Source organism: Pinus tabuliformis, chromosome X, assembly GCF_031772625.1.
Source record: "Pinus tabuliformis cultivar Carrire ecotype Pingquan chromosome X, CPIR1, whole genome shotgun sequence".
Taxonomy (NCBI): domain Eukaryota; kingdom Viridiplantae; phylum Streptophyta; class Pinopsida; order Pinales; family Pinaceae; genus Pinus; species Pinus tabuliformis.
Window position 1 is genome coordinate 1,188,227,153 of NC_142308.1, and position 15,162 is coordinate 1,188,242,314.

Below are 15,162 nucleotides of genomic sequence, written 5' to 3' on the forward strand. Positions count from 1 at the left end.
AATATTTGCAACGAAGTATCATGCATGGTTTTTATATGCTTAAAGTTTAAAGCTATAAATCTTCACTTTTTAAAAGTGATTTCATTGATTTTTTTTTTTAAAGTGACTTTATTTTAGTGGAATCTTAAAAGGGAGTGATTGGTAATATGGAGTGATTTTTTTTTTAAGGGTATCTTATTGTTGAAATCCAAAAGTAGTATTTTACTTTGAGGTAGCTTCAAGTTAAATTGTAATGGAGAAGTCACAATAACAACTGAGAAAAGTGAGGGTTTATGTGAAAGAGAGGTAAAACAGATATTAAAGTTAACTTTGACACTAGAGCTTGGCATTATCATTGTTTTAGAGTCAATTTTTGAAGACAATTTGATGCCAAAGAGTTCTCAGTCGACACCTCACTGAAGACATTGTCTTGATGATGTATCTTGAAGATTAATAAAAACATATATTTTGTGGTGTTCATGTCCTAGATCTGCCCGAAATTGAATAAGGGGATCATAGGTACACACTGTGTTGTGAATGTGCTTGCATGACTTGTGTCGATTTTGTAAAAATGCTCTTTTTCTTATGCTTCAAAAAAGCAACTACATGCACATAAAAAAAGTTTACATATACAAGTCATTGATCAAGCTCCTGATATCAAAACTCCCATAATCAATTAAGTACACAAGCATAAATCGTCACATCATAAGAGAATACATTTCACATTATGTACTCAAAGCAATCAAGTTAAGGATGCTACATAATCAAGTTGTCAAAGACGATTCTACATCAACATCCAATCAATTTAATGAAGCTGTCATCTACATCAACAACAATTGGAGCAATTCAACAACATTTTTTTGGCAATTGCACTTGCACCATTTTTTTAATAAGCTCAATACAAAAACTTGCAAATCGTAATTTTTAAGTTGGATTGTAATCAAAGACAAATTGAGTTGAATTGTAAGGGTGCATTCTCAGTTTAAACTGACACCTGAGATTTGAGTTGATAGGGAATCAATTAAACCAGGTGAATACATTAAATCCAATAAGTCTTCAACTGAGTCATCAAGATTGAACTTGTCATTTGTATCTTGGGTGTATTTTCGACAGTGTTTGACACCGTTTCCTTTTCTTTACAAATCATCACATTCAATGAGTACATTCAAGAAATCACAAGTGTCAGTAATCAATCAAGCATGTTCAAGTGAGCATCACAAGTGTCAGTAATCAATCAAGCATGTTCAAGTGAGCATCAAATCAAGCGAGTGTTTTTAGCAATCATCATTCAAACAATCAAAGCAAGCAAGTGTGAAAGCAAGCAACCGTGCAACATTCAATCGTCATCAAGCGAGTGTACAATCAATAAGTTCAAGCAAGTGTTTAAAAGCATCAATAATCAACAACCAGTACAAGCGAGCATGTCAAGTGAGCAATTTTTTAAGAACGACTTCTACGACAAGAGAGACTGACATCAAAGTAAACAAGACAACATGGCGAAACACATTCAGCTATCCCAAATTCTTCACAATTTAATGTTATCATCAGCTAATGACATGGTGCACATCAGCAAAACTACTCTTGCTGACATTCAAGTGCATATTCAACAAGCACATGAAATGATTGAATTCCTTAAACTGGAGTTGCAACTGCAAAGAAATGAGTTGCAAGAGAAGCATGTTGCTTCCAAGTCTTTGACCAATCTAGATACAGTTGATCATTAGAACTCATTCATCCAAACATCTTCAAGTGTTGAAGTTGTTCCAATGCAACTTTCTTCCAAACCCATCATCAAGCCATGGGAAGAAATCCAAAGTAATCGAAATCGACGCGGCTTAGAATATGTCAAAGATGACGACAACTTACGTATCCCTGATTATTCAAAGCCCATTCAGTTTGTCACTACCGGATTACTTGAACATATCATCTCAGCAAGTTCTCCACAAGTTGCAGACAGACACCAATGCATACAAACTGAAAGTGCAGACAAACAGACATGCATGCAAACTCACGTTGCAGACCAAATGAAATGTTCTCATCGTCAAAGAACCGGTCATCTGGAAGATCAATGTTTTGATCTCCATCCTTGTCACCATTGTGGCAAGTCAAATCATCCATCACTGCAACCAATGACAGTTAGCCAGATTGAAGATAAATTATTCATAGATTGATCCCTAGGAATGCTCATCCATAGCCAAAAGATTGTACAAGTTTTACAAGCGGATTCACTCACACATATTGCAACCAAAAGTCAAATGAAGATGATACTCTCATGTAGTTGAACAGGGGAATACACCAGTGAGACATTCCTACACCTACAGGGGGAGTTCAGATATATTTTGGAGAAGATTGTCTCCCCTTTTAGCTAACAAGGGGGGCAAAATGTCAATGAAATTGACAAGTGGTTGGCAAACTGAAAGTCTCGACAACATTAGCGAAGCAACCAGTGGGCATCTTCATCAACCAGTGGGCGATCACGCGTCAGGATAATCATAGATTGCATGCAGAATCCATTATCCAACAAAAACACTCGTCTCCATCTCATATACATTCTCATCCTCCATCCAGCAATGATGTTCAGAGTTAAAAATCTCAATTACTCTATTAAATTTATTTTTATGATTTTAATAAAGGGTTGAGTCTATTTATATGGAACCCACTAAAAATATATATTTTCCTATATTTATATTATATTTATATTCTAATTATGTAATTTAATTTATTTTAAATAATATTTTATAATTAATTTTAATATTTTAATTTTAATGATATAGATTTTTTTTTATTATAGAACATATTTATATATGATAATCTACTTGTTTTCTCCTTAATGGTAAGTGAAATAAGGGAAAATCTTCATGGTACAAGAGTTTTCACTAAATAAAACTTCATAATAATCATGGTTTCTTAAATACTCATCAAACTAATTTTTTATTTTTTTTTTCAATATGACTCAAAAGATCGAAAATATATATATTAATAGGTTGAGAATAATGCATATGGGTAAGAATAAAAAGAACACTTCAAATGTTTCTTATTTCCAAATCTCAAAATCAAGCAAATAGCTTTTATCAAGAAGGGATTCAACCTATAGCCCCATAGTGTTAGAACTAACCCCAATCTCTAGTAAAATAAAGTCCATGCTTTCCTTTGCCAAGGATAAAAAGAATACTTCAAATATTTCTTATTTCCAAATCTCAAAATCAAGCAAATAGCTTTATCAAGAAGGGATTCAACCTATAGCCCAATAGTGCTAGAAGTAGCCCCAATCTCTAGTAAAATAAAGTCCATGCTTTCCTTTGCCCCTGGATTTTTGCAAATTAAATCATAAGATCAAACATGGAAATACCTAGACTATATGGGTCAAGAGGAAATACATAGAGAAAATACCTAAACTACAGTATATATGGATCAAGAGGATATAGATTATATATGGATAGGATCATAACAGTGGGCTATCAATGGATCAGACGAATTTTTAGCAGGCCGGCTGAGTGAAGCCCAAACGATTCATCTCTCTGTCATACAGTATATACAAATTCCTCTGCTGATAGTTTCCTAGAATAGCAGCAGGTCCAACAGACTCAACGAGAGCACCAGTGATTGCCAAGCAATAAGTGTCTGAGGTCACTGGCACGAAACAGTTGCCCTGAGGTAGTACCATGTCTGAGCCATCACTGAAATGGAATGCAAACTCAGGGAATTGAATATTGGTCACACCAGACACATTGTAACATATCCAATCTGAGAAGCGAATTCCAGGCACGAGGGAGTACGAGGAAACGAGAGGCCCCGAATGACGATGGCAGCGAGAGGAAGGAGGGAGTACGTTCTCCATCGCGAATTCTGTGGAGTGGAGGGCGTGGGATCGGGACATGCCTGGAATTTGACGTTTTGCAGAACGCTTTCTCCTTTCTTTCTTTTTTGTAATTCGGAAGGAAAATTCTTAAACGTGAAAGGTGATAGGTAAAAGTATTTTGACATAGTAAATTTGAAGTCTAAATATTTAAGTTGACTGTTCTAAATTCTAATGAGCTAGGTAAAAGTATTTGACCTAGTAAATCTAGAGTCTAAATATTTAAGTTGACTGTTGTAAATTGTAATGAGCTATGTAGGTAGATATTAAGTTTTGACGAGCTGCGGCTTATTTAATTTTTGAAAGATTGAAGAATAGACATTTTCTAGTTTGATATACATTTCATAAATTAATGAGTTATTGGGCTTTTTTCCTGTAACTGTAACACCTTGTGAGTTCTGTGTAGTCGAGGGTCTGTGTCAATTAAGTGCATTTAACGAGTCTACATGACTTGGCCTGTTTGTGGATTGCGAGCATTCTTATACTTTTGATTGCAACTCAGTTTGTAGTAGATTTTTAAGATAATGATATAATTTTATATATATATGAAGTGAATATTAAAAAGGTGATACTAAAATAAATAAATAAGGTAATATAGAAATTGAAATAGTTTATTTAAATTTTGTTATAAAAATGATATATATAAATTTAAAATTGAAATATAATATATTTTTTAATTATTTTATTTTTTATGTTATTATATTAGTTTAGATTTCTCTTATTTCTGAATCTATTAAATGTTGAAAGAGATTGAGATTTCAACAATTTTTAGAATGAAAAGATATTTGATCTCTCTCAAAGCAATGGATTTAGGCTATTATAATATATATGCAGTTAACATTGAAATATTTTATTTATAATTCACATTTTTCATATTAAAATGTTAAAATATGCTTCCTCATATTTTTTCCCATGTATACATCTAATTATTTTTATTATTAACATTAAATATCAAATCTATATTAAATATTGAAAAAAATACAAATATGTCTCATAAATTGAATACTCAACTTGTATATTGAACTTATAAACTACGCTTGAACTTAACTAATATATCGAACCCATATTAAAAATAAAATAAATTATAGAATCTATATTAGAAATGAAATAAATTACACATCTCCTAGTTATGTAGAGTGAAAATGTAAGAAATTTTTCAATTAAAGTTAATTTATTTTTGTCTATATAAAATAGATACAAAATCATGTTATTTAATATGGGCATTGATATATTTTACTAAAACATATTTTATTATATATATTTTTGTTTTTAAATATCAAGTGCATATCAATAATGCTATTTCCTGTTCACATTTCTTCCTCGTAGTAAAAAGTAAATTAACTTTTACTCATCTCTATATTAAGTAGTGAAGAAATTAGGTAGATTTAGGTCTACTCGTTTGAACCAACCAAACCAACCAGAGTAGTTCAACATCAGGGCAAGATGAAAAATCAGATCGTAGCATAAAATTAAATAGGGAGTCAAGACCTTCTAACAACTAAGGGAAAAAAAGGCTAGATAACGACTATTTTTCATTAGATAAAGAAAAAAGTTGAAATACTAATTTATTTAATAATATTAATTTATTTAATATTACTATTAATATGCATTTATATATATGAATATTTATTTATTTTAATTTATTTTCATAATTGAATCATTGGTAAATACATTATGTGATAATATCTAACTAATCTAAACTTAAAAAAAAAAAATTATTATTTATCTATTTATAACTAAATAAATAATAATAATAATAATATCTAACTAACTTAACCATAAAAATATAGAAATAATTATTTATTATTTATTTATTTTTATTATTATTAATATTTATTAAATACTTATTTATTTATTTAAAATTATGAATAATAAATACAATAGTGGTTTGTTAATAAGATATAAACACTTAAAATTATGTTATTAAATATTTTAGTTATGGCTAGAGAAATATTTTTACCACAAAACTTTAAGCGGGTTGTAGTATCAACCTAGCCAACATTGATGTTCTCCAATACTTTTAATTAAAAATAGCCAAATATATATATATATATATATTCATATTCATTTTCGTTTTTTATTATAAATCTAACCAAACATATATATTGGTTTTTGTTTTTTATTATAATTGACATTACAAAAAGTTTTTCGGTAGAAATCACATAACAAATTTATTTTTTTCGTCGACTTGTTTTGATTGTTGAATTTAAGCTTCTGTGATCCATATCAAGCTATTTGAGAAGATTTTTAGGCGTAAATCACATTCGAATACATTTTTCGACACATTTTGAACCAACAAGTGTGGTTCATCATCAAGACAAGTTAAATCACATTCGAATACATTTTTCGACACATTTTGAACCAACGAGTGTGGTTCATCATCAAGACAAGTTGAAGATTAAGATCCAGGTTGCATGTTAAATAGACAAAGCAGAACATATTGGTCAGCTAGAATGGCTAAGGGCTATATTTGACTGGGACAAGTTGAAGATTAAGATCCAGGTTGCATGTTAAATAGATAGAACAGAACATCCAATGACTATATTTGACCAGACAATGACTATGTTGAACTGGTCAGCTAGAATGACAACTGCTATATTTAACTGGTCAAGAACAATGGCTAAGTGCTATATTAATATAGCCACGCAACTGCTATATTGAACTGGTCAGCTAGAATGGCTAAGGGCTATATTTGACTCGGACAATTTGAAGATTAAGATCCAAGTTGCATGTTAAATGGACAAAGCAGAACATCCAACAATTATATTTGACCAGGCAACGACTATATTGAATTGGTCAGCTAGAATGGCTAAGGGCTATATTTGATTGGGAAATGGCTAACCGGACTAGACCAAGGGATATGGGTAGGAGAACATACCATATTTAAATATAAATTAATTAATGGGAAATAATTAGTTATTGAAATGACCTATATTTAAGTAATATAAATAAATCTTTAGTTAGTTAGTTTAAAATCCCTTTGATTTTATGTTTTTATTCTCTTGTTCTCTTTCTCCTCCTCTCGATTAATATTATAATCTTTATCATTGCTCAAGAAATAAAATTCCTTTTATAAATGCTTTCTTTACTTTACTTAATTATTGATGAAGGTTTTTAAGATGAGAACTAATAACTAACCTACTTTAAAAGATTCTTCTTACTTTCTACCCATTGATTTAATTAATTTTTATCCCTAACTTATTGAGTTATCCTTTTAGGAATTATTCTTATTATATTTTATTAATATATTTAATAAGGCTTAAGTTTATATTTATTTTAATAGCTTTATTAATAAGATCCATTAATAGATTTAACAACATTCAGTTAATAATTTTAACAATATTGACTTACAATTAGTTTTTTAATTATATATAGATTTAATATTAACCCCTTTGATTAAATATGAATAAAGACCAACTTACAATTAATTTAACTAAATGTTTAATTATATGATTTTAATATAATACTAAATATTTAATATATAGCTCTTATATAAATTTAATGACAATCCTTTTTAATTTTAAGTGATTGTTATCTTATTTATGAAGATATTAAACTAATTTTCCTTTAACTATTTAATTATATGTAAAATTAAATTGCCCCTTTTAATTTAATATAAATAAAACTAATTTACCATTAATTTACTAATAAGTTTATATATATATATATATATATATATATATATATATATAGATAGATATATATATATATATCATATTTTAATATTTTTAGTTCATATTAAATAAATACATTATCTAGTTTATATTTGATTTTAAACTAACTAACTAAAGATTTATTTATATTACTTAAATATAGTTCATTTCAATAACTAATTATGTCTCATTAATTAATTTATATTTAAATATGGTAATAGGCATTTAACTGAATTACTTTAACGATTATGTTTTCTTGTCCATATCCCTTGGTCCAGTCTAGTTAGCCGTTTCCTAGTCAAATATAATCATTAGCCATTCTAGCTGACCAGTTCAATATAGTCGTTGTCTAGTCAAATATAGCTGTTGGATGTTCTGCTCTATCTATTTAACATGCAGCCTGGATCTGAATCTTCAACTTGTCCTGACAATGAACCACACTCATTAGTGTCGAAATGCATTCGAATGTGATATAAGCCAAAAAAATCTTCTCAAAAAGACCCGTTTTGAACCAATGAGTGTTTTTTTATGGACCAAATGAAGACGCAAACCATGACAACAACTTAAATAGAGAGCAATGTAGAGACCATAATTTCAAATAACGGTTATTTTTGAAAAATAATATTTAAATTATGATATTAACAAATATTATTAAGTACCGGTCATATTAAGCCACTACTTTTTGAAAAATAGACTAGTGTTTGAAAAATAATATTTAAATTAATTATTAAAATCAAATATTATTAAAATTCTATTAATGGGAAATAATAATAAAAATATAACTAACCATAATCAAAAAAATCAAAGTCAATAATATTTAAATTATGATATTAATTTATTAAAAACAAATATTATTAAGTAACAGCTATATTAAATGGCTAGATTTTGAAAATAATATTTAAATTAATTTACTAAAATAAAATATTATTTTATTTTTATTAATGGGAAACAATAAAAAATATAATAAGAATAAACATGTAAATCAAAGTCAATAATATTTAAATTATGATATTAATTTATTAAAACAAATATTATCAAGTAACGACTATATTAAATGACTAGTTTTTGAAAAATAATGTTTAAATTAATTTATTAAAATTGAATATTATTAAAAAATTCTATTAATGGGAAATAATCGAAAAATATAACTAACAAGAAAAAAAATCAAAGTCAAACTCCAAACAAGGAGGGAATCCAAAAATTATAAAAAAGAGTCAAGACCCTCATCGAGATAAGATCATATAACAAATAAAAATAATTAATGGAAAATAAATAAAATTAAACAAAAATATACACAAGTGTGTGTGTGTGTGTGTGTGTGTGTATATATAACAATAAAATACAAGGTTGAGGCCCATTAAACAAATAACAAAATTACTAAAAAGTGTTAAGAACGAATAAAATACTTAAGAATGCACAAAGGATCGAGATTTTAAACTCTAATGAAGAATAAACCAACAACAAATACTATAAAAATGACACCAATACCTACAAAGATAAATAAACAAACAAAATAAACCCGAAAGGAAACCTAAAAAACTGGGAAGACAAGACAGGGACCCAACTTCTACTAATAATCCAACCATCGTCTCTATTCAAATTATTGGGAATTTTTTCAATTTCTAGGGCCTCCCTCAATTTACGATGATGGAAATGACTAACCCTAGCAATGACTTGGGCCTCCTTAATGTAGATGTGATGCTTAGATTTATCTGCATGCTTTGCCAAAGCAGAGAAGCGGGTCCTATCATGCTTGATGTCAGTAGCATGTTCACGAATCCTTTGATTAATCGAGCGACCAGTCTCACCAATGTAGGGAGCCTCACAAGAGCATGAGATAATGTAAACACCCTTCATATTCTTGGTGTCCACTGGGTCTTTTACAAATCTAAGGGAGCTCCGGATATAATTGTTTTTTAGTTTTGAGAATATTTAATTTTGTTTTTAAAGGAATACCTATCAACTCTAAATTGAGCACGCACGAAATTACGCATGACCCTCAAGAATGTACCTCTCAATTTAATTAAACCACTATAGATTCATCATAAGCACAATTAAACCGATACATATTCATATTAAACACATACTCTGAATGTAATTAAACCACTATAGATTCATCATAAGAACAATTAAACCATATTCATCTTAAACACATATCTAACATAAGGCTAGGGGGATCTGTAATATGTTGCATTATATGCAACATTTATGTTGACATTCACAATGGAAAAGATTATTTTTACCATGTTTAATTGATAGCTCATTGAGATAAAGAAATATTTATAGGTTCTTTAAATTCATTCATAAACTTGGAAAATGACTTCATGGTTCCTATAAACATAAGGTATGCACATGGGACTTCATGGTTTTTATGCACAAAAGATAACTAACCATGAATTTCTTTGGGAAGAAACTACATGTGTTTTCTGCAAAGAATGATAGGTTATTTTATTAATTGGAAATATTGCTCTAGACTCTTGAAAGTTGCAAGGATTTTTGGGTTGAGAAATTAATTATTTCATTGGAAGGTTCTGCATGGTTTCTATACAATATTTTTTCATGAAAAGAAAGTGTGTAATTTTTTCTTATGAAAAGAGAAAGAAAATAAGTTATATCAATAAAGAAAAAATATTGCGAGGAAATTATGAGAGAAAATTAGATTATCAATTTCCTTTAATATATTAGCATGATTCCTATAAACTCTTAATAGAAATATGCGCACAATAATAATATCCATTATATTGGAATTCTTTAAATAAATTTATAGGTTAATTATTGAAAAGAAAATATTAATTGCATGCATCATTGTATTAGATTTCTAAGTGAAATGACTTTGCATACATTATGAGATTCTTGGAAAAGAGAAAAGTTAATTAGATTAATTTTCCTGGAAGGGTTATCATAAATTTGTATGCATATATTACCTGTGTTGTTTATTTAAACACTACAAGAATTTGAGTGCAGAAATACTTGCATAGGATTTTTGTGCATGAATTGATGAAAAATAAAGATTGTTTTCCTAAAAGATGCATATGAACCTTGTTCATACAAGAACAAGAATGCATGTTTGTTTCTTCAAAAGATTATGTGCCTTGAAGTAAAGGTCGTTATGTTAGAAAAGAAAAAAACGCATGTTGCATGCACAAAAGGGTAGTCATTGTGATATATAAAATATGGTTTTGTGTGTAGATAAAGAAATTTATCATGTTAATTTTCTTAAAAGAATAATCTCTTGAAAAGATTGTCGAGCTAAATGAATAGTGTTAATTTCTTGATTTATGTGCATAAAAGGTTAAGTTATCCTTGTTATTGTTTCCTGGGTTTTATCCATAGAAGATGTTTATCTATGGTAATTTCTTGAAAAGGGAAACATGAGAAACTTGCATGTAGAAAGATAGAAAAACGAGGTTATATTAACTTCCTTTTGAAAAATATGTATTTGTTTGCATGAAAATAGAATTCTAGAGAAGGGAATATGTGTTACTTACATTAAAGAAGGGCTATCATGATAAACCCTCGCATGCACAAATAATAGTCATTGTGTATAGAGATATGTTCTTGGCACAGATAGAAGGACTATTGAGCTATATTCCTTTAGAAAAAATATATGTGATTACTTTTATGTTATCATGACTATTATACTAGTTGCTTTTAGAATACGATCATGTATATGCATGCAAGATTTGTATTATCTTTCATTCAAAAGATCATACATTTGTATATGGTAGATGATAGCATGTTGTGATAGCCTACATTGGAAAAGATTCTTTGGGAAATAAAATGAATTACATGCACAAAAACCATAGTAATGTGTTGTTTTCCTTGGAATATATATATGGGTAATGTTGGTAGAATATTTGGAAAAGAAGACATGTATTTGTATACTATATTGCATTAGTTTTATGGAAAAGCAAACAATTTTTTTGCATGCCCTATTATGCTAGATTTCCTTAAAAAGGAAACATGTGTTTTCATACTCTATTGTGTTAAGTATTCTTTTGAGAAGATTCTTTTGGAAAGTATATGCATTTGCAGGGATAGGAACAACATTCATTGTGTTAAATTTCTTTACGTATTTACATGCACCAAAAGTAATCGTTGAAGAGCTACTTATTTTGATAATTTTTATGTAATTTGCATAAACAAAGATCATAACTGATGTGTTAGTTTTCTTTAAAGGAATGCCTAGACAGTTGTAGTGATTTTTCGTGAAAAAATGTGTGCTTATGCAAGGGGAATATTAGCTATGTGGTATTTGTTTATAGAAATGTGTTGATGGTTATACACTTATAACTAATGCATATGTAGTGTTGTTAAAGGAAGCATATCACGATATTTTGTTTTCATTTCATGAATGTTCATGAATAGATGGTGAAGCAACACTGATATATATTTATAAATTTGTTTGAATAATACTTGATTTAATCATGATATAAAAGGTTGTTGACAATAGCAGTTGCAGGAAAAGGTTGTGACATATAAAGATGGATCAAGTTACTGTTATGGTAGGAAATAACTTAGTGGACTATGCAGATTGAAGGAATGCCAATTGTAGGATAACCCACTGATGGCAAGTTTATGTAATTAGTAGACACAAATATCATAACTGATGTGTTAGTTTCCTTTAAAGGAATGTCTCGACAGTTGTAGTGACTTGTCGTGCAAAAATGTGTGCTTATGCGAGGGGAATATTAGTTAATGTGGTATTTGTTTATAGAAATGTGTTGATGGTTATACGCTTATAACTAATGCATATGTAGTGTTGTTAAAGGAAGCATGTCACTATATTTTGTTTGCATTTCATGAATGTTCATGAATAGAGGGTGAAGCACCACTGGTATATATTTATGAATTAGTTTGATTAATACTTGATTTAATCATGATATATAAGGTTGTTGACAATAGTAGTTGCAGAAAAAGGTTGTGACATATAAACATGGATCAAGTTACTATTATGGAAGGAAATAAGTTAGTGGGCTATGCATATTGAGGAATTTCGACTGTAGAATAACCCACTTATGGCAAGAACCATGCCCTAAAGACTCAATGCTCAAGGGTTTGTGGGTAAATGATGTCATGATGATTGTAATAGGTTATAAAAAGTTATGTTAGTTTTGAGATGATATCATCTGTAATATTTTATGACAATGGTCAAGAGATGGACTCCCTTATAGCCATTGAGCGAAGGGTGAACACCTTCATGAAATTTTAATAATAAAATTAAATGTTTGTTGGTTTTCACCCTACGGGGTTTGGTTTTCTATTGTGTTATATTTATGATGTTGATTCCTTGCATGATGTGACATTTATATTATTAAGAATACGATTAAGTAACTGAGTTAAAAGAATCATGGAATTGATGTAAGTTTACATCATAAAGTTTATGTTAATATGATACAATAGTGGTTGTTAACGGTTATGTAATTTACTATTCCTTTTCTAAAGTTGCTCTATGTAATGATTAAGATTATATCTAATGGTTAATGAGGAATATTAAATAGTAATTTGGATTGTTACATGTAGGTAAATTGTATAAAAAAATTCGAACTCCATACATTTTCATGCTAGGTTATCGGGGGATGTTACATGATCAAAATTCTTCAAGTGCAAACTCTTCTAGATTTCTAAATACAATGTGTAATTGGTCATTATTTAAATTGTATTCTTGAATGCTATATAGGGTATATACATAGCTGGCATTAAAATATTTTACATAGCATGTGCAGACATTTTATCACGACACATTAAAATGGTTTTTCTTGTTAGAAATATATTTTAAAGTATATGCCAATATCAAGTCGTATTAAAATATTTTATTGATAACTCACATTGAATATTTTATTATATACAACATTAAAATATTTTCTTTTTGACTTTGTTTTTCCATATATAGATATATATGAATTTGATATCAACATAAATTAGTTAACATGGATCTTCAAATAGTTTATTTAAATGTCATGCTGAAATATTTTTTAAAAGAATAAGGTTTTAACATCTTATGCACATTTTTTTTACTTCTAATTATTTTACATGAAATTATATCACGACATATGGATAACTAATATATTTTTTAAAAGAATAAGGTTTTAACATCTTATTCACATTTTTTTTTACTTCTAATTATTTTACATGAAATTATATCACGACATATGGACAACTAATTAAACATGCATAGCATATTTATTTTTGTTTTTTATTATAGCAGACATTGCTTTTCTATTTAGAGAATATTTTATTTTTATTTTAAAAACACATGTTGAACATGGAAGAAATTATATATCTCCCTCAACATTCAAAATTCAATCTATCCCGTGCTTCCTTGGGCTTCTGGCCCATCTAGAAAAGCTAAGCTAAAAAAAATTTACTCTCAGAAAAAAGTTAAAATATCAAAACCAAAAGTTAAATTAAATTTCTATGATTTCAAAAAAGGGCTAAAAGAATTACTCTTCAAAAAAAATCAAAACCAATTGTCAATAGCGAAAGTTAAATTAAATTTCTATGATTTAAAAAAAAAGGAATATTTTTAATTTTTTAACTTGACCAGCATAAATTAAGTATTGATGGTGGCCTACTGCAATTAGATGGACTGAACCACAAATAGCTACGCCTATTCACAAAAGTAGGATATCGTATTGCTCAGAAGTCAGGTCGAGTCCCTTATAGAAGTACAAGGAGCGGATTTGGAGAGAGATTCAATCGAGATCCTGCATTTTTCATTACATAGTGCATTGTACATAAAACAATTATGTACAAAGCTACAACATTAACGAGAAAATGTCGTTAACAGGTGCTTTTAAATTTAAAAATATGTTTTTACACATTAGAGATTGGTTAATCTAAACGGCTAATCACATGTGATAATGGTACAACTATGATTTCACTGGATCAGTATTCAAATTTATGTGAGATGGGATTCAATTTCAATTAAGAAACTTCACCTATAATTAAATTGAACACCAACTTCCAAGTTGGCCCTATTACATCCAACACAGGGTGGCAGAGCGCATTGAATACGCTTAATCCATTCAAAAACTTCATGTGCCTTTCCCTACAGGTTGCAACTTGCATGATGCTTCCATTATTGGCGAGTGCCCTTTCTCTGAGCTTCATCCGAGAAGAATCCTCTGCCCTGAGCTTGAGAGTTTTCACTCTGGAGACTCTGATTAATATTAATTAGAATTGTTAAGAAAGGGATATAAAACCTCATAGCATATACATTTTCATGACTGAGAGGTCCCCAAGGATTCGATCTCTCGTATTCTCCTGCATCCTTTTTTTGTTTTTTTGTCTTTGGACTTACTATGTTATTGTGTTTAGTAGTTGTATTTTAATATCTAGTATAGAGTGGGAGGTCAAATGTGATCTATCTTAAGCACACATTTAACATGAGTGGTGAGGGATCAAATATTTTTAGGTGAGTTTTTTTATTGTTTAAATTGTAATTTTGAATGTTATGGAGATTACATAACACTTATATTGATCCATTTTATCACATGATTTTTATTATTAATATATTTTATTCTATATAACATTGATATATATGAAGTTGATATCACATGTTAAAATATTTTTCAAAAGTATAAAGTTTAAACATCAAGTAGTCATGTCTTTTTTGTTTAAATTACATTTCTTCTTCATATTACAAAGTAAATTATTTTTTTAACTTTGGAT

At 28.8% G+C, this 15,162-nt stretch overlaps 1 protein-coding gene across 1 annotated transcript; it reads right to left on the minus strand.

Moving 5' to 3' along the window:
* Nucleotides 1-3,457: 3,457 nt before the first annotated feature.
* LOC149144196 (aspartyl protease family protein At5g10770-like) lies at nt 3,458-3,817 on the minus strand. The gene has a single exon (XM_089452065.1). The coding sequence runs from the start codon at nt 3,815-3,817 to the stop codon at nt 3,458-3,460; it is 360 nt and encodes a 119-aa protein (XP_089308191.1).
* Between the last annotated feature and the right edge of the window lie 11,345 nt (nt 3,818-15,162).

Bases quoted from the DNA above. Each gene is read 5' to 3' on its own strand.
- LOC149144196 (XM_089452065.1), bottom strand. From the start codon at position 3,817: ATGGAGAACGTACTCCCTCCTTCCTCTCGCTGCCATCGTCATTCGGGG.